This window comes from Vicia villosa, linkage group LG2 (genome assembly GCF_029867415.1).
Source record: "Vicia villosa cultivar HV-30 ecotype Madison, WI linkage group LG2, Vvil1.0, whole genome shotgun sequence".
Taxonomy (NCBI): domain Eukaryota; kingdom Viridiplantae; phylum Streptophyta; class Magnoliopsida; order Fabales; family Fabaceae; genus Vicia; species Vicia villosa.
The window spans coordinates 128,910,339-128,930,618 of record NC_081181.1 but is presented as its reverse complement, the minus strand read 5'-3'; the positions used below and the strand labels follow the sequence as shown (position 1 = coordinate 128,930,618).

The following is a 20,280-nucleotide window of genomic DNA, read 5'->3' as shown; positions in this document are numbered from 1 at the left end:
CTAGGAAGCTGCAACAATATTTTCTAGCACACGCCATTGTAATTCCAAATAGAGTTATCTATTAGTTTCCCACTCCAAAACTCCATAGTTTTCTTGAATTCTATTCATGGATGGAAATTTTTTAATCAGGTAAGTTGTTTGTAGCAATAAACTTATTCCAGAAAGTCTTTGGCAACCTAACTCCCAACAACATGAACCTTACCCTCTCTAAAATGGTAGTTATTTTCATACGTTTAACTAGGCTATTTAGTTTAGTAGTGCCAATAACGATTCTATGTTTATTTATACTTTGTTTCATACAAAACTCATTCAATTTCTCTGAAACAAACTTCATATTGTTGTTAGTTATTATTTCACTAACATATGCCCTAATCTTAAATTCCATAACTTGGTTTTGTCAAGAAATTTTTTACTACTTAATGACGCATGAACAATAATAGTGGAACCATCTAAAATAACAATCCACACATCTTAGACCCTTTAGCCACGATCCATGAATCATGCAAAGTTTTTAACATCCCATGTTCAACTCTTGTGAAATAGTCTAAATCATCAGACATGCTTATGGACAAAAAATTTCTCCTAAGCTCGAGGACATACATCACGTTATGTAGAAGGAACTCGTAGTCATCGAACATTTTAAGTTTAACTATTTCAATGACATGAAACTTTCAAGATTTATTGTTATCGAGTTGGACAACCCCACATTCTTTCGTCGCCAAAGTCTCAAAGTATTCCCTCCTTGGTCACGTGTGATATTAGCATCACGAGGCAATGACTCAACTCTTTTTTGTCTCCAATCTCCTCACCATTAATGCATTAACACTCTCATAACCATCCTTATTTGCGACAACCACAATCTAAACAAAATCATCCTTGCCCCTCTCTCGGGACAATCCTTCTTGAAATGAACGATTTTATGACAAGTGCAGCATTTCAAACTGAATTATCAAAACTCTTAGAGCTGAACTTCCATCTTCTCTCACACATTATCGTCTAAGTTAAAATCTTTCATTTTTGATAACTCCTTAGACCTTATAGCCGACTGGACCTCCTCTAAGGTGATAATATCTTCATTTCAATAAAGAAGGACATCCTTTAAATGCTCAAAATATGTGGGTGATAATCTCAGTTAGAGTAGAGACTTGTCCTTGTCATTAATTTTCAACTCAATATTTTGCATGTCATTAATAATCTTATTGAATTATGTCTATTGCTCCATAATGGATTTGTTTTCTACCATTCAAAATGAGTAGATTTTTTATTTCAGACAATGTGTGAACCAGTGACTCAGTCATATAAAATGATTCAGGCTTGGCCCAAATCACCACCATGGTCGTCTCCCCAACGACTTCTCTTATTATGGCTTTATCTTCGAGGCGTAAGATAATTGCATTTTTGGCCTTATCCCTTATTTTGATCTTCTTTGTTTGTGTTAGACTTGCAGACATTAATTCCCCACCCTTTAATGCCTGTGTACACTTTTATTGACTATTAGTTTGCTAAAGATACATAAATGATGGATATTGTCACACTCTATAGATTTGATTATGCGCGTATGATTTTTAATTCTCTAATGTGACTGAAGAATTGCCGGACACAAAACCAAAGACAGTAAAAAAAAAAATTACAAGTAAAGAGAATTAGAAATTGTTTGAATTAATTCTTCATCTCTATTCTTTCAATCAATTCTTGGTTTGCTTTTTACTTGGAGAATTTAGTTTTAGTTAGAATTTCAATTTGTTTCACTTTATCTTATTGATTTCCCAATAACAATTATGAACACAAATTTCTCTCTTTTTTTTACTTTTCTTTCTTTACTACATTCACATGAAACAAACATGATGTAAACAAAGCACTGTCAATCACTGTTTATTGAAAAGGAAAAAGTTTCAAAACACACAAGAGGATTCCACTACCGATCCCCAATATACACGCACCATCCTAGTGATTTCCAATAAATACCAACATATATCTTGAGAAACATAGCACAAAAACACAACAACAAAACACAATTCCCACCCAAAAAACCATGATGTTTTCTTCTCCCAGAGAAATGCCTTCACCATCTTCAATTTTCTCAGCTTATGCATCCATGACAGCTTCCATCATGCTACTTCGTTCCATGGCACAAGAACTCATTCCTCAACCAATTCGTGGCTACCTTTTCAACACCTTCCGCTACCTCATAAAACCTCGCTCCCCTACACTCACACTCATCATCGAAGAATCAACCGGCATAACACGTAACCAAGTCTACGATGCTGCAGAATCTTATCTGTCAACAAGAGTCACTCCCGAAAACGAAAGACTCAAAATCAGCAAAGTCCCGAAAGAGAAAAAACTCACCATCCGCTTAGAAAAAGGCGAAAAATTAACCGATACATACAACGGGCTTACTCTCAAATGGAGATTCATCTGCGCTGAAACGGAAAAAAACAGCGCAAACGATATTCACAACAGTAATAACAGTATCTCGGTAAGATCAGAAAAACGATATTTTGAACTGAGTTTTCACAAAAAGTATAAGGAAATAGTTTTGGATTCTTATCTTCCTTTCATTCTCGATAAAGCTAAAGAAATGAAAGATGAAGAAAGGGTGCTAAAAATGCATACATTAAACACTGCTTATTGTTACAGTAGTGTGAAATGGGACTCCATAAACCTCGAACACCCTTCAACATTTGAAACCCTAGCTATGGAACCTGAAATGAAGAACGCTATTATAGAAGATTTGAACATGTTTGTGAAGAGGAAAGATTTTTATAGGAAAGTTGGAAGAGCATGGAAACGTGGTTATTTGTTGTATGGTCCTCCTGGTACTGGAAAATCTAGTTTGATTGCTGCTATGGCGAACTATTTGAAGTTTGATATCTTTGATCTTCAACTTGGTAACATTGTTAGAGATTCGGATCTTAGAAAGCTGCTTCTTGCTACTGCTAATAGATCTATTTTGGTTATTGAAGATATTGATTGCAGTGTTGATCTTCCTGAGAGGAGACATGGTGAAGGACGTAAACAAACTGATATACAGGTTAGTAGTAATAATAATTCTTCATTATAGTAATTAACTTTACTAATTATAACTTAATTATATAAATTAATCTTTTTTTATGATAAATGACGGTACTAAAATACTAAAATAGTATCGAATTATACTAATATATTTATTATTTTTATGATAAATAATAAATTGTGTTCAATTAGACGACCGGAATTAGACTATGTTTAAAAATGTTGGTTTTCACCGTAAAAACTCATGTTTGAGTCCACGGTGAACAAAAGCTACGTTTAATAGCTTTTCAAAATCAAAATGAAAACAACATTGAACGCGCGGAAGCGGTATTCCAACTCGTTTTCAAACATAGGTTTAGTAGTATTATAATATTCGTACAGCCCGAATATCGAGAAAATTTTTACACGATGATCACATTGTTGTTTTTATTTCTTTCTCTCAAGACATAAATAAAGAGCATAAATGTATAAAGATTATTTTCCTTTTCAAAATAAGAAAAACAATATCAATTGTGGAATATGACTGTGTACACAATAACATAGCGTGAGTTTTTGACCTAATATGGCTATTTTTCTAGTAAGCTAGCACGAGGGTTCTGAGTTCCTATTGAAGCATGCAAAGATACAAAGTAACATCACTTGTCCTTTTGTTTGAGACTTTGATAGGTCCACTATTGTATATCATGTGTCTTTAGAGTCATTTTTGATATCTGGACAAACCTTTCACACAAGTGGAAACTTTTTGTTTTCCATAGCACACCTTGGTTAGGTACGTGGGACAGTGGAACTAACGTGTAGTTCAATAAGTGGTTAAGAAATTTGGTTTTGGTTTTTTCAAAATATGTTTTCAGTAAAGTTGAATTAAAGTTTTCAAAACTCAAAAGCATGTATCATCATCATGCACTATATATATATATATAGGCATAAAAAACTTGCTTCCAAAATGCCATTTCATTATCAATCCACGTAATTACTTCATTCAGACAACTTTTGTTTGTCGCTTTCTGTTTTTACTTAAATAGCAAAAGGAAGAATAATGAGTAGTTTCTGTCAAAGGTTTTTGTTGTTGAATGGTGGATGCCTCATAGGATTGGTCCTTCTTGTAAAGCTTCTATTATGATATTGACATTTTTTTTTTATAATTTTCAGAAGATATTCTAAACATAATTATACAATTTAATACATATGCACTAGGAGATCTATAAACAATAGGTCGGATTCGTCATTTTGATCTACCATTTTTAAATGCCTTAAACAAGAATTCAAATATGCAATCTCTATCCTATCCTATTTTTTTACTGTCTTTGACAAGACGGGCAATGCCCTTAACCTTTATAATGCATTGTAAATGTGACAAAATGGATTAGACTCGACTGTATAACTAGTTTTTTTTGTCGATTGAGACAAGGTTTTGAACCTGTATCTCTATTTGACCGCTCATCCTATTTTTTGTTGAGGCGGTCTTAAATAGAGGCATATATGTCTCTTTTCTACCTTAGATACATACACATGATTTTTGCCGAGAAAAGTTTCAGCCCTACACTCTCAAATATATGTGTCATATCTCGTCCCTTTATTTTTCTAGGCGTTTACAAAAAGAACCTATCCAGGTCGAACATGCATGTTTCCCCTAGCCATCACCTCCTCTCCCCCACTTTATATGTATGGAAATAATCTATTCCAAAGTAACATATAATTAATTGTGATTTGTATAAAATCTAACTAATGAAGTGAATAAATAAAATTAGATCCAGCACTTTGTTATGTACTGCATTTTTTATTATTATTGATTTCACTTGAAACTTTTTAAACTAATACTCTCCCACATTAACACACATTCACTCCAAGTTCATTTTTTAGACTATATTTATTTAAATTAGAATACTAAAATTATTAATATATAGGCTCATCTTGATTCTGATGGATGGATGCAGTTGACATTATCTGGATTACTAAACTTCATAGATGGATTATGGTCAAGTTGTGGAGATGAAAGAATAATCATATTTACAACAAACCACAAAGAAAGATTAGATCCAGCACTTTTAAGGCCAGGAAGAATGGACATGCACATTCACATGTCCTATTGTTCTTATGAAGGTTTTAAAATATTGGCCTCAAATTACTTAGAAATTTCCCATGATAACAACCCTTTCTTCGGAGAGATTGAAGGGCTAATCGAAGACATACAGATAACTCCGGCGCAAGTGGCCGAGGAATTGATGAAGAGCGAAGACGCCGATGCGACGCTTGAAGGGTTTGTGAAGTTACTTAAGAGGAAGAAGATGGAAGGTGATGTGTGTGAAAATAGTAACAAGAGAGAAAATCAAGAGAAGGAATGTAAAAAGCGGAAGGTTAGTTGTAAGCAAAAAAGAGGTGGTGGGAATAGCAAGAGCAATGTTGGTGTTACTCAAAGAAGGACTAGAGGAATTATTAAAAGAGGTTCTAGTTTGTAATTTTGTAATATGCTTGTTAATTATGATTAAATAAGGTTGTTATTAGAGCTACTAATTGTGCTTAGAGACTAAATATTGTTATATAATATTTTGTTATGGTGTATTTCTTTTCCAAATTTTAGTTGAATTATTTTAACAATTTGAGAAGAAAAGAATGACAGGTATAATGGAATATTGCATTTTTCATCTTTTTGTTTTATTACACTCATAAAAGATAATTATTTTTTAATCGAGTTTTTAGCTTTTTAAGTATTATACTTGTTGTAATTTTTTTTCAATCTTGATTTCTTTTCTGCAAAAATAGCAGAAAAGTGCAATAAATTTTTTTTTTTCTAACATAAAGGTTCATTAGCTAGTATTTTGAACATTCAGAGGCATATCTAAGACCTTCAACAAAAGATGTAGACTATCTTTTATTTTATTTTTATAAATTAAAGAGGTGAAAAAGATGGCGAGAAGACTATGAAACTAAATAACCCCATAACACCTAAAGCAACAAGAATAAAATATTATTGAAAACTTAAAAAGAGAACAAATATCTTGTGGGAATTAGACCAAAATTCAAGAAAATAACTATTACAAGAATTTGTCTCTTTAAAAATCTTACATAGATAATCTATAGGAAGATAGCCTCCTTCATACTTTCAAAAAGAAACATGAGAGAGGAGAGAGGAGAGAGAGTGGAGAGAGATAGGGGCAAACACCATGCGAGGGAGAGGAGTGAAAAAAGGCATTGGACACGGGTGGAACCACGTCGTAGACGTGAACAGTGGGACACGAGTGTAAACTTAAACAAAGGAGCCAAGAATCAAGGTAGCTTTAGGAAGGTGTCAACCTTCTTCACTGAGATCCCGGAGGAGTATGGAGCAAGGGAGCTTTATGGTGTTTTCAAGGAGTATGGGAGTGTAGACGAAGTTATCATCCCTCCCAAATTGGATGTTCGTGGAAAGAGATACGGCTTCGTGAGATTCTACGATGTTGCAGACGATGCGTTCAAGGCTACAAAGCTAGATAATCTTTTCCTGGGAGGTAGAAAACTGCATGTCAACATTACAAAGCACAATAGGAGAGAAGCCCTAAAGGGTGCACCAGCTAAGGAGGGTAGGCAAGCGGCGCATCAAAAGCAAAGCATCCATCGTGCCCAGGGTGGTGCTTTTGTTGGACTCAAGGGCCAAAATGGTTTTGGTATCACCGGGGGAGTTGGGGACGGCCGCTCTTATGCACATGTTACTGGAGCCTCCAGACCTAAACCTATATTCACCCATATGGAGTTCAACAGGGATCTTGTGGACCTGGTTAGGTTTGAAAAGGCGTTTGTTGGAGTAGTGGAGAATCCGGGCATGACCTACAATATTCAAGATTCCTTTATGCTGGAGGGTTATTCAAAGATAAAGGCTACCCCCTTAGGCGCCAATCTGTGTCTATTAGAAGATAAAGAAGATGGTGAAATTGAATATCTGATGAATGAGGCCAAGGTCTGGTTAGGGCAATGGTTTAAGGAGATTCACAAATGGAGCCCAAGGGATGTAGACAATGAGAGAATAACTTGGTTGCGATGCTACAGAATCCCATGTCATGCATGGTGCTCTGATTTTTTCCAGTTCTTAGTGTCCCCTGTTGGTGTTTATCTATGTAGCGATGATGAAACAGAAAAACATGAAAAATTCGACGTGGCCAGAATCATGGTCAGGACAAAATATAGCATGGTTCTCAATGAATCCTTCAATATCGGGGTCAATGGCGAAGCGTACTCAATAAAGGTGGTAGAAGATTCTCACGGCCCTTTACGCATTGTCATGCCTTCGAATTTCTCCAATCACCGGAACAGGCTCTCTCCTTCCTCTTCTTCCGGTGAAGGCAGCTCTGGTAGCGGCGGTAATGAGGTTAACAAAAGTCTGTCAGTTGTTAACCTAGGTGGTGGCGTGGCTCATGCTAAAGTGGTGGAGTCTTGTCAAGAGAAGGAAACGTCAGTTCAAGGTGAATCTAAAGACAAAGTGACGGATTCAGCTTCGGTGCAACTGGTTCCTTGCTCAGTAAATGTTCAACCCCCTACGCATATTTCCTTACCAGAAGTATTAAAGTTAGGACGGTGCATTAATGATAAGCAGAACAACATTAATGATGTGTCAGGAGCGAAGTTTGGTGCAGATTGTAGTGTTAAAACGAAAAGGCACTGCAGTTATAATCTGAGGGGTAAAAAGGGCAGCGCGCGTGTGGTCTCTCTGAAGGGTTCCTTGGGATTGGGCCTTATGCACCTTAAAGGCCCAAGTGTCTCAAAACTTAAAAAAGTTACCAAAGGTAAAGCCCGTTGTGGTAGTGGTGAACCATTAGACTCGATCTAGTCTGTTTCGGTGGTGTCTCCCCATCCTTTAGCTTCTGGCCCAGTAAAGACAAAAAATGATTGGGAACTCTATGAAAGTGAAGCCCATCAGAGGGAAAGGGGTCTCTAACATCAAACCTCAATCTTCTAAATCCCTTCATGATTCGGCGATCGAGCAAGGAAATAGAATATTTAGAGAAGAATCAAAAAAGAACTCAGCGGAAGAACTGTGGAAAGCTATAGCTGAAATGGGGGTGGTGGATGACGAGTCAGATAACGTGTATATCTAAGCAATTCAGGATATGGAGAAGAGAGATCGTGAAGGCAGGGAGCTGCTGAAGGCCCCTCAAAATATTGTGCCATGATGAATATAGTTTCATATAACATCAGAGGAGGAGGGAATCCTTTAAAGAGAAGGAGGATTAGGGAATGCTTATCAAAAGGGAAAGCCGATCTTTTCTTTATCCAAGAATCTAAATTAATCTCCATCTCCGAGGCGATAGTTAGAAGTTTCTGGGGTTTTTGTAAAATTGAGTGGTCTGTCAAAAATTTCGATGGTCGTTCCGGTGGTTTGCTTATCATGTGGAAGGATGGAGCTATTGTGCCTATATTCAGCTTCACAGGGAATGGTTACCTTGGTGTTTGCGCGGTGGTGAAAGGTAAACGTTGTTATCTGGTTAATGTCTACTCATCTTGTGTCCTGTCTAAGAAGAGGAGGTTGTGGGAGAGGTTACTTGCCCTTAGAAGTAAGTGGGGAGATGGAGAATGATGTATTGGAGGGGATTTTAACTCTGTCAGATGTGTATCGGAACGTATAGGCCTTAAAAGTTTTATTGGTTCTCAAGAGATGTTTGAGTTCAACGACTTTATTGGGCTAATGGACTTGGAAGATTTACCAACAGGGCATCGTAAATTCTCTTGGTGTAGAGGCAATGAAGGTTCTATGAGCAGGCTTGATAGGTTTCTCATGTCAAGTGGCTTTGTTAATCTTATCTCTGCTGTTAGCCAGGAAATTGGAGTGAAAGATGTCTCTGACCACAGCCCAGTTTGGATCAATTGCAATAACCTAAACTGGGGTCCAAAACCCTTCAGATCCTTAAATTGCTGGCTGGACCACCCAGGGTTCTATGCTTTTGCAGAAAGTGAATGGAAGAAGTTGAATTTCTCGGGCTCAACGGCTTTTGTCCTTAAGGAGAAATTAAAACATCTCAGGTCTTCTATTAGAAAGTGGAATGTGGAGGTCTTTGGTTGGATTGATGTAAAATTGGAGGAAGACGTGTCGAAGATCAACGTGTGTGATGACAAATTCGTTACTATCCATGGTATGAATGGTGCAATGGGCTTGGCGTCTTTGGCGAGTGAGGTAGAAGCTGTCAATCTTGCTAGATCAGCGACTACTTTCTCCTTTTGGAATAACCTTAGGAGGAGGGAAAGCTTTTTAAGGCAAAAATCCAGAATTAAGTGGTGTTTGGAAGGTGACTTAAATACAAGATTCTTCCACAATTCGTTGAAAGAGAGAAACAAGAGAAACTATTTAGGGAGTGTTGCTTCCAGGACAGGAAGGGTCCATGATGTCATAGGTGTGAAAGAAGAGGTCAAAAGGTTTTTTGAAGTTAAGTATCGTGAGTCTCCGCTTATCAGACCAAAGCTTGTAGGTTTTAATTTCCCTCAGCTGTCCACTTCCGAAGTTCAGTGCCTGGAACTTCTCTTCTCAAAGGAAGACATTTGGGCAGCGGTCAGTGATCTAGACGGCAACAAATGCCCGGGGCCAGACGAGTACAATTTTAATTTTATACGCAAATGCTGGAATTTTATCTCATCAGACTTATGCAGCTTTATAGAATAATTTCATGAGAGGGCCAACCTTCCAAAAGCGTTATCAGCAGCATTCATCACTTTAATCCCGAAGGTGGATTGCCCACAGTTATTAAGCGAGTTCAGGCCAATTTCTCTGGTGGGTAGCGTATACAAGATTATCTCAAAGATCATTGCAAATAGATTGAAATCCGTGATTGGCAGTTTAGTGTCCTCTAACCAAACAACTTTCATCCCCGGAAGGCAAATACAAGACGGAATTGTGGTGCTCAATGAGCTGCTAGATTATTCAAAGAGGAAACATAAAAAATGCTTGCTGCTAAAGGTCGATTTTGAGAAAGCTTTCGATAACGTTAATTGGGATTTCCTGTTGTTCATGTTGAGCAGGTTTGGTTTTGGTGTTAGATGGATAAGTTGGATTAAAGCTTGTGTCTGCAGCGCTTCTCTATCAGTTTTGGTTAACGGTTCCCCAACAATCGATTTTAAAATGGAAAAGGGTTTGCGCCAAGGAGATCCCCTATCTCCTTTTCTCTTCACCTTGGTCGCGGATGGTCTTGCACTTCTAATGTCGGTTGCTGTCTCGAGAGGGTCGTATAAGGGTTTTTCTATTTCTCATGATCTTGTCTTTGAGCTGTTACAATTTGCTGACGATACAATCTTACTATGCGAACCTTCTTGGGCTAACGTTCGCAGTATTAAGGCGATTCTGAGGGGCTTCGAAATAACTTCAGGCTTAAGCATTAATATTTGAAAGAGTAGTCTTATGGGAGTTAACGTTGATTCTGTCTTCAAACAACAAGCTGCAGATTTCTTACTCTGCGACATAGGCGCTGTCCCTTTTAAATTTCTGGGCATTCAGATAGGTGTTAACCACGGGAGGCTTAAAGCTTGGAAAGAAGTGATCTGCAATACAAAGATTAGGCTCTCTTCTTGGAAAGGGAAGTTCTTGTCAGTCGGAGGGCGCGTCACATTAATCAATTTTGTTCTTAAATCTATCCCAATATACTATCTCTCTTTTTATAAGATGCCGAAGGTTGTTTGGAAGAAACTTGTGCGCATTCAACGTGAATTTCTCTGGTGTAGCGGTTCGGACAAGAAGGGTGTTTCGTGGGTGAGTTGGAGTGATGTGTGTCGGCTTAAGGAAGAAGGTGATTTGGGTATTAGGTGTTTGGATGCTTTCAACTGTGCTCTTCTTGCCAAATGGAAGTGGCGTTTCTTGACGGATCTTACAGCTCTGTGGCGGCCGGTACTAGAGTTCAGGTATGGTTGCTTATTTGGTGCTGCTCTTCGGTCTGTTTCCACTACAAGGATTAGGCAGGCTTCTCTATGGTGGCGTGACATAGCGGTTAGTCCTGCTGGTGCAATTCGGGACTGGTTTTCTTCCGGAGTCGCTTGTAGATTAGGCTCCGGAACTCATATTCGTTTCTGGCTTTATAATTGGTGCGGGGGTCGTCCGTTTAAAGAACTATTCCCGGATGCTTTCTCCTTTTCTTCGTCTAAGGAAGCATGTGTGGATCAAATGGGTCATATCGTAGGGAATCAATGGGTGTGGCAGTTGGGAACAACTCAGGCAGATTTATCCCCCGAAGCTGAAGACCAATTCAGAGACTTGGAAGTGATTTTGCAAGATGTCGTCCCGGCAATTGGCGGTACTGATAGTTTCAAATGGTTCAGAGGTCCCAATGGCGTCTATTCGGTTGCCTCGGGTTATTCGGAACGTAGCACTTTGCCTCCGTCCTCTCTTCAAAACATAGAACAGCAACTGATCACGTCTTGGTTGTGGGATTGAATGTGCCCTTCAGGATAAAGGTCTTTGGCTGGAAGTGTATTAGGAACAGGTTAGCAACCAGAGATCTCTTGTCTGGTAGAGGGATCATTTCCGACGACAACAATAAGGTGTGCGTGTTTGGTAATTCTTCCATGGAAACTCGTGACCATTTGTTAGTGCAATGCTATTTCTCCAAACTGGTTTGGCAGAATATTTTCACCTGGTTAGGCATGGATTCAATTGCTGCCGGAGGGGTGTTGGATCACATTCCTTCCTTCTGTGGTCTTTTGTCTCTGCAGGTAGGATGGAGCAAAACCGTGTTGATATGGCTAGCAACAAGCTGGGATTTATGGAGCATGCGGAACGACATAATCTTCAACTCTTTGGACTTTCAGGTTTCCGAGGTGGTTCAAAGGGTGAAGCTTCTCTCATGGCTTTGGAATGTTATAGGCACACCGGGGCATTACAATTGTAATTTTGTTTTATGGAATCATTGGCCGATAGATTTTCTTAAACGATAATTTCCTGTATTATTTTGGGCGAGTACCCCTTGTACTCTTTATTGAAATCTCATTGCTTATAAAAAAAAAAGATAATCTATAGGAAATGAAATTTGTTCTTAGAATATTTCAACCATACAAAACCGGTGTACAAAATGAGGATTGTCCTCCCTTATAAACATATACTCATGTCATATATTATTTTATACGAGACTCTTAATACACCTTCTCACGCTTAGGACTGAATATTTAGAGCGTAAAAATAAATGGTGGACAATCTGATAGCGGAAACCTAATAAAAAGTTGTCTAACAAATTTTAAATCATACTCTTGATATCATGTTAAGAATGTGTGGTTTGACTTAACTCAATTCTACAAGTAAGTCGTTCTGTTGGGGAGTATTGACACATGAGGTTTGATGGTGGATACCTTGCGTTAAGTAGTATTATTTTAAAAGAAACTTTGATCCATTATCAGACCTAATAGTTTTAATGGTCATGTTAAATTGAGTTTTAATGAAGGTGATAATCACTCAAATTTCTCATGAAGCAATAATAAAAATCAATTAAAGTCCTAAGTACCACAAGTTTCACCTGGTTTTTCTGCACCAAATTTTGTGGTGGCTTCACAAGGAAATAACCTGTTGGAAGATGTTCTCAAATCATTTATTCAAGAGACAAAAAATCAATTTCAATCTCAAGGTGTCAGCATAAAAAACCAAGAGAGTCAAGTTGGACAGATTGTATCTGCACTAAGTTCAAGAACTATGGGATTGCTCCCAAGCTCTACTGAAATACTCGCATTAACTTCTGGTACAAAGAGTAACATGGAAAGTCATTTCAATGTGAAGTGAAAAAGGGGTATGAAGGACTTAGTCTATAAATTCAAGAAATGAAAAGGAAAAATATGAAGACTTATCAAACGTTCGGAGAAGGAGTACACACCCTTACATCAACAAAACCCCTGGGTGACTCCATGAAGCAAGGTTTGTGAAATTGCAAGTCTTTTAGTTTTGATGTTTTTGTCAATTTGAATGTATGTGCCATTGATTATTTGTGTATTTTTAATTTGTTCGTTATTTAATTATTCAAGTGTTTGTAATTCATTCACATTTGAATTGTATTATGTTTTGTTGTGAATTCAATGCCAATAACAAAGTATAAAACAGGGGATGAATAAAGGACAAGGAAGAAGAACACAAGATTTAGTTATAACTACTATTCTTTTACTTTCTCTTAGAAAACAAGATTACAAGTTTACAAGAATAACAAATAACCTCTCTCACCCTAAATTAGGATTTGCAGTATGCAATGATGAGAGACTAGTATGCTATTTATATTAAAACCTAACATACTAACTAATGAGTTTTTTCCACAAGGACCATTACACAAGCTAACTTAATAAACAAGCTAACTTAACAAATTAGGGTTTAAACACTAAAACCTAATTTAACATGCTAACAACCCTAGCATCTTCGACACCAGCATGTGAACACCCTTCGACTTCATGCTTAATTCTGTCGAACCAAGAAGCTACCCTTCGACCATACTAGAGTTCGATCCAATATCACAAATCTCCACCTTGGATCTAACTCTATAACATCAAGGGAACAAACTAGCTTTCTTCATGCAGCTTTATCAACTGCATATAGTGGAAAAACTTGCAACTCGGCAATGTCTCGGTGATCATATCAGCAACATTGTCCTCAGTCAAAACCTTCAGCACTTGGACTTCTCCATGCTCGATTACTTCACTGACGAAATGAAACCTCACATCGATGTGCTTAGTTCGCTCATGATATGATGAGTTCTTCGACAGATGTATTGCACTTTGACTATCACATTTAACAGTGATACCTTGACCTTGAAGTTTCAGCTCCTTCGCAAAACCTTCAAGCCACAATGCTTCTTTCACAACTTCAGTTAGGGCAATATACTCCGCTTTAGTGGTTGATAGAGCAACAAACTTATGAAGTGTTGCTTTCCAACTAATTGTAGTGCCAAACATAGTGAAAACATATCTAGAAATAGATTTTCTGGAATCCATACAACCTACATAATTAGAGTCGACATATCCTTCAATTGTTGCTTTATTATCTTCACCCAAGGCTCCACCATAAATTAGGACCTTGTTCAGAGACTCATTTATGTACCTTAAATTCCACTTCAATGCTTGCTAGTGAGCCTTTTCAGGATTCACCATGTACCTACTTACAAGACTTACTGCATATGCTATGTCGAGTCTAGTACAATACATAAAAATGACATGACATTGACACATAAGCAAAAATAACGCCACCTCATTAAAAAATACCATCAGATTTGAAGGGGGACCAAAATTGAACACAAAACTTAAAAAAGTGACTAAAATAGTGATTTTTAAATTGGAGGGATCAAAATCAAGACAATGACTAAATAGGGGGACCAAAGTTGCAATTAAGCCTAAATTAAATTATTTGAAAAAAAATGAACGAGCTTAGAGTTTATTTCCAATAATTTAGCATAATTTCTAAAAGTTATCCCACCTTATACAAGCAATGTTGCAACCTTTAAAATCTCAAAAGTGTGTGTAATAATATTCATTTGAAAGACTGTTAAGAAACTGTTAAAGGTTATGGTCAATGATCGTTGCATTTTAATTGAGTGAGACCATTATTGTTTTAGTTAACTTGTAAGGAAGAGAGAAAAATTTGAATAAATATAAGATATATGTCTTTTGATTTATTCATCTTGAAGTATGAGAATGAAACTAGAACTTGAGCAAGATTGTGGAAGTATTCTAATAAGTAGTTTGAAACTTAGACATTATCATCGAAGCAGCTAAATTCATATGTTTTCTTAGAAAATGAATTTTCAAGTTTTTCCTTGAGAATAAGGAAAAGATCAAGTTTGGTATTATGATAATATTTCATTATTGCATGTTTTTAAATATAATTTTCATTTATTTTAAGTTGTTTTCTTTTAATTCGTAAATATTTTATAAAATTTTAATATAATTTTTGAAGAATTCTAAAAAAGACCAATTATGCTAAAATCATCTTTCCCAGAAAAGTTCTATAATATTTCACCATCGAAATTATGATGATAGAGGATGGAGAGAACTTTCACACAAGTGAGAAAAAAAGAAGAGAAAGTGCAAGTTTGAGTAAAAACAGATCACATAATACAGACAGTTCAACAGGATTTGGAGCATAAAAAAGTAAATTCACTATTAGAAATATTGTGATGCTCAAGACAGGAAGTGACACAATTTTCATGATCACACAACGGCCATGCGACCAACATCGCAAAATTATAAAAATATGAAAATACAAATCAAATAAAATCAAATTACGAGTCTACAATTATTTTATGATTTTTTGAAAACATGAAAACAAAAAATAAATTAAATAAAATAGAAAAAAAAGGTAATTTAGGGTTTTTAGGGTTTTCCTGATGAAATGACAAGGTGAAATTTTGATATAGAATCAATTTTTCAAAAAACGGAGTTTTTTTACGCTAAATCGTGTAAAGGCCTGACAATAGGAAGGCAAGAGGCAGTACGCGAGGATACAATTTCTATAACTCTAATATTGGTTAAAATTGACAGAGAGTCGCCATCAACGACGACAATTTTAATGAAAAACATGTAGTAATTGTTGAAGTTGGTATTTGTGAGTTTGTTTGAAGTCCCACATTGCTTAGGTTCCCGGACTGTTGGGTGTATATAATATGTGAGGACAACCTCACCTCTTGAGCTAGCTTTTGAGGTTGAGATCCAAACATATTTAACATGGTATCAGAGCCGGGTTAAGGACTGCAATGTGGGCGTTTGGCCCATGCCCACGCTAGGCGTGAGGGTGGGTGTTGAAGTTGGTATTTGTGAGTTTGTTTGAAGTCCCACATTGCTTAGGTTCCCGGACTGTTGGGCAGGGGCGGAGCCAAGGCCCAGCTAGCCCGGGCAACCGCCCGGGCTCAACCCCTATTTTTTTTGTACGCCCTCCAATTTAATATTCGATTTTTAGATAAAATTAGGGGCAAAATTAGTTAAACTAGGGTGTGAAAATTAAAACAGATGAATAATCAGTGGTGTAAAGTTTTTGCCCAGGCTGCATAAAATTCCTGGCTCCGCCACTGCTGTTGGGTGTATATAATATGTGAGGACAACCTCACCTCTTGAGCTAGCTTTTGAGGTTGAGATCCAAGCATATTTAACAGTAATTAAGGTCAGGGGAGTTTTCGGAGATGTATCTCCCAATCTACCCTGAAAAATTCCGGAGATGCATCTCTGAACAAATTTTTGCCATAAACGGGGTGGCTGCTTTAATTTACGAATGATGAGGTGATTTAAGGTGCGTTCGGAGATACATCTCCAAAAATTCTCGAGGATATTTTTGGATTTTCAAAAGTGGGAAAGAAGGTACAAGGGTGAGAACAAAAATTGCCTTAGAGATTTATTTCTAGTTGTTTGTAAGGTTTAATCGCATTCTTGTATTGAATTGACCATGAATCTCTTAATGTGAGTGACTAGTTTTTCTATATTAAGTCCCTCAAAAATTTTTTGTCTCAATTTGTATGAATCGATCGATTTAGATATGTTTTCAAACTTTTTATAGTTATTCAATAATAATATTATATGGTTAATACTTTTTGTTCGTTTACCAATTTGACATAATTAATTTCAATAATGTTTGAGAACTCCCAAAACTCTTTTTGTATTTTTGAATTCAATTAAAGGAAACTTTTAAAATATTATAGTTAAATATATTTTTTATCCCATAAAAAAAAACCACAGTTACAAAATTATCTTACAAATAAATACTAAAGTTTTCGTTAGTTACTTTCTTGAATGTGACGTTTTAAAATTAAATAGTAAATTTTTTCGATATTGTAAATTAATTTTATGAATGAGATTTTAATAATATTCAAATAAATATCAAATATCATTTAAGAATCTAAATTAATTAAATAACTTGAACTAAATTTGTTTGCAAGATAATTTCGAAAAAAAGCTAAAAATTGTAATAATATTTATAGAAATGAAAGAGAAAAAAAGGGGTCAAGTTCTCAGCACCTACCCAAAAAAACTAAGGTCAGGTGCCTCTATTATTTCCAAAATTAATATGAAGCTTCCTGGAATGTGGCTGGTAGACAATTATTATTAAGTTGACTTGAGAGACTTCATAGTAAAAGATAAAACAAAACAACCTACAACTTGGGCAACAAGACATTCAGCTTTTTCGAAAGCAAAAGAATATAGTAATTGAAAAATGAACCAAGGCACAAGAAAAGCCTAGGAAATTTCAACATGAGTAGCCAGGAAGTTTATAATAAAAAAGATTACTTAACCTTTAAGGAGATATGTTAAAATATTTAAAATTAAGTTTTTTTTTTCCTAAAAGATCGTATATTCAATTAATAATTTTTCAAATATTATTATATTTAATAAAGCTTTTATTTTTATTTTCTTTAACATGCCTCCTTAGGCATAATTACCTCTTTTTACCATCTCATGATTCCTTCGAAGTAAATTTTGGAAAGCTACTAATTTAAGTTTCATTCTAACAACCTTCTCAAATCTTTGAAAATCTTGACTAGTTTAATCGATTTAACCATCATAAAATAAATAAAATTTTATATGACTATGTTTTAATTATAACAAATATTTTATAAAATTTATTTAATTATAATTTAATCATAGTAAAATTTTAATCTTGAACGATAGTCATTAAATACATCATTGGTGCTAAAGACTTATATAAAAATTAAGATTAAAGACGGGTTTGTTTCAATTTAAAACATATTATTTTTATTATTATTTTCAAAAATGAAATTTACAATTTTTTTTAAATATTATGATTTTTTATTCGTTTTTTCTAAATTAAATGATTAATTTTAATATTTTATAATATAAATATATATTATTGAAGATTAAAATATTGTTAAAATTATAATTTTTTTTTAAAAAAAATTATAATTTTAAAATAACTTAAATGAAAAGCTATTTGAAATAACTTCAAAATTACATGATTTTTTAAAATTTTGATATTAAAAATAAAATAAAATATCTAACATATCATTTTAAAAATAATTTTTCAAACCAAATTTTTATAAAAAAAATTTTTACACTATAAAATTATTTAATAAAAACCAAAATAAATAAGCCTAAATAAATTAATAAAAAAAATTAATTTTCACATCTACAAATCATTCATTTATAAACACTCTTTGAATTTAGAAATTATACGGACTCCCAAAAGTATTAGAGTTTGACTCATTTTGAAATAAATACATTAAAAAAAATGAAAAAAATAAATAAAATAGAAACCACTACAAATAGGAGCATCAAGTTAAAACAAAAAAAAACATTCACTATCTCCCATTCTCATTTCTCACTCTCTTAACATCACATTTCACAAACACACACAAACAAACCATGAGATCCCCTATGTTTGGTGGTTTCTCTTCCTCATTCACAAACATTGGTTCAGCATCATCATGGTTCGAGATATACGCTGCCTTTTCCACATTCATGATGCTCTTAAGAACAGCAATCAACGATCTCATTCCCTTCAAGCTTCGAAACTACATCATCTCAAAACTCACATCTCTCTTCACAAATTACCAACCCAACAACCAAGTCTCACTTCAAATCGACCAGTTTTGGGATGGAATGACCAACCATCTCTACTACGCAGCCAAAGAGTATCTCCCTACTAAAATATCCAACACTTACAAATCCCTCAAAGTTGGCAAAATATCCAAACACAACAACGTTCTCTTAGCTTTCGATGGAAAACAAGTAGTCACTGACGAGTTTGAAGAAATCAAAGTTAAATGGAAGCTTGTTGAAAACTCCAAAGATGACGAACTTTTCGAAAATCCCAGGAAGGAATTTAAGCATCATAGTAAGTCCAAAGACTACGATGAAAACGGGTTTGTGTTAAGTTTTGATGAGAAATATAGGGAAAAAGTAATGAAGAAGTATATTCCACATATTTTAAGCACCTATGAAACTTTAAAAGCAGGAAATAGAACTCTCAAGATTCATTCTATGCAATCTGGTCCTTGGAAACAAAGTGATTTAACACATCCTGCTTCATTTGATTCAATTGCTTTGGATCCTGATCTAAAGAAAGATATAATTGATGATTTAGACAGGTTCTTGAGGAGGAAGAAGCTTTATCAAAAAGTGGGTAAGCCTTGGAAACGTGGGTATCTTTTGTATGGTCCACCAGGGACAGGAAAATCTAGTCTTATTGCTGCTATAGCAAAGTACTTGAAATTTGATGTATATGATTTGGATCTAAGTTCAGTGTTTTCTAACTCGGAACTCATGAGAGCCATGAGAGAGACTTCTAACAGATCTATCATCGTCTTTGAAGATATTGACTGCAACACTGAGGTGCTTGATCGATCAAAATCAGACAAATTTTCAGATAATGATTTTTTAGACACTCCCGGTGGTGTTAAGGTATGTTCTCTTGCTTTAATTTTTTTCTTTAAATGTTTCTGTATAACTATCAATTGAGCCGTTTAACGAGACTTTTCTATCTTTTCTTTATATGAAATCTTTATAATAACGTGCAAATGATTTTTGTTTTGCTGAATTTTTGGATCAGATGGTTAAGAACATGCCTATGCCAATGCCGAGAAAGTTTACTCTTTCGGGTCTTCTTAACTATATGGATGGATTGTGGTCGAGCTGCGGAGAGGAAAGGATTTTGATATTTACTACAAATCATAAAGACAAAGTTGATTCTGCGTTGTTGCGTCCCGGTCGAATGGATATGCATATTCATTTGTCATTTCTTAAAGGCAGGGCATTTAGAATCTTAGCTTCTAATTATTTGGACATTGAAGAACAGCATGGTCCACTCATTGAACAAATTGAGGAGCTATTGGGAAAAGTTGATGTCACGCCTGCAGTAGCAGCAGAGTATTTGTTGAGAAGTGAGGATCCTAGTGTTGCTCTTGAAGCACTTGTTAAATTTCTTCAAGAAATTGATGTTTCAAAAGTTGTTGTAAATGATGAGAATAATCAGAAAGTTTAGAGGCTTCTAGTTGGTGAAAAATTGACATTAAGAATCTCTTTTGTAATAGTAATTTTTATTTGAGGATGTGTCCTCTGGTGTTGTTGTAGTTTTTATTTAAGATATGCATTTGAACTTGTAAAAACTTTAATGGTAAATGATCGGTAAATTCTAAAATTTAGAACTTTATTTCTCATTTTTAATTAAAATAAGTTGTCATCTCCAATGGAGAAATGGTGAAATTGTTGAAAGATTTTCCTACTCAAGATCCTTGGTTTGTTTGCGTCAAATAAACAAATGCAAAGTTTGTGCCTCGTAATAATTGCAAGTTGCAGCGGTAGCAAGAAAATGTTTGAGGAGGAACTAGGAGAGTGAAAAGTGTCTTCATTGTATTG

The 20,280-nt window shown here is 35.3% G+C and overlaps 2 protein-coding genes across 3 annotated transcripts; both read left to right on the top strand.

The window, feature by feature from the left end:
• The first annotated feature begins 1,898 nt into the window (after positions 1-1,898).
• On the top strand, positions 1,899-5,574 carry LOC131652071 (AAA-ATPase At5g17760-like). Of its 2 annotated transcripts, none has more exons than XM_058921846.1 (2): positions 1,899-3,034; positions 4,920-5,574. In XM_058921846.1, the coding sequence occupies exons 1-2, from the start codon at positions 2,033-2,035 to the stop codon at positions 5,469-5,471; spliced, it is 1,554 nt and encodes a 517-aa protein (XP_058777829.1). In that variant the 5' UTR covers positions 1,899-2,032; the 3' UTR covers positions 5,472-5,574. The 2 variants fall into 2 exon arrangements, with proteins under 2 accessions (XP_058777829.1, XP_058777830.1); XM_058921847.1 differs by having other exon boundaries at positions 1,904-3,034; positions 4,950-5,574.
• A 12,631-nt stretch (positions 5,575-18,205) lies between these two features.
• LOC131646773 (AAA-ATPase At3g50940-like) lies at positions 18,206-20,073 on the top strand. Its single transcript, XM_058916738.1, has 2 exons — positions 18,206-19,326; positions 19,475-20,073. The coding sequence occupies exons 1-2, from the start codon at positions 18,289-18,291 to the stop codon at positions 19,904-19,906; spliced, it is 1,470 nt and encodes a 489-aa protein (XP_058772721.1). The 5' UTR covers positions 18,206-18,288; the 3' UTR covers positions 19,907-20,073.
• Positions 20,074-20,280: the final 207 nt, after the last annotated feature.

Bases quoted from the DNA above. Each gene is read 5' to 3' on its own strand.
- LOC131646773 (XM_058916738.1), top strand. From the start codon at position 18,289: ATGAGATCCCCTATGTTTGGTGGTTTCTCTTCCTCATTCACAAACATT. The intron at 19,327-19,474 runs GTATGTTCTCTT...TTTTTGGATCAG, and splicing joins ACACTCCCGGTGGTGTTAAG to ATGGTTAAGAACATGCCTAT.
- LOC131652071 (XM_058921846.1), top strand. From the start codon at position 2,033: ATGATGTTTTCTTCTCCCAGAGAAATGCCTTCACCATCTTCAATTTTC. The intron at 3,035-4,919 runs GTTAGTAGTAAT...ATTAATATATAG, and splicing joins GTAAACAAACTGATATACAG to GCTCATCTTGATTCTGATGG.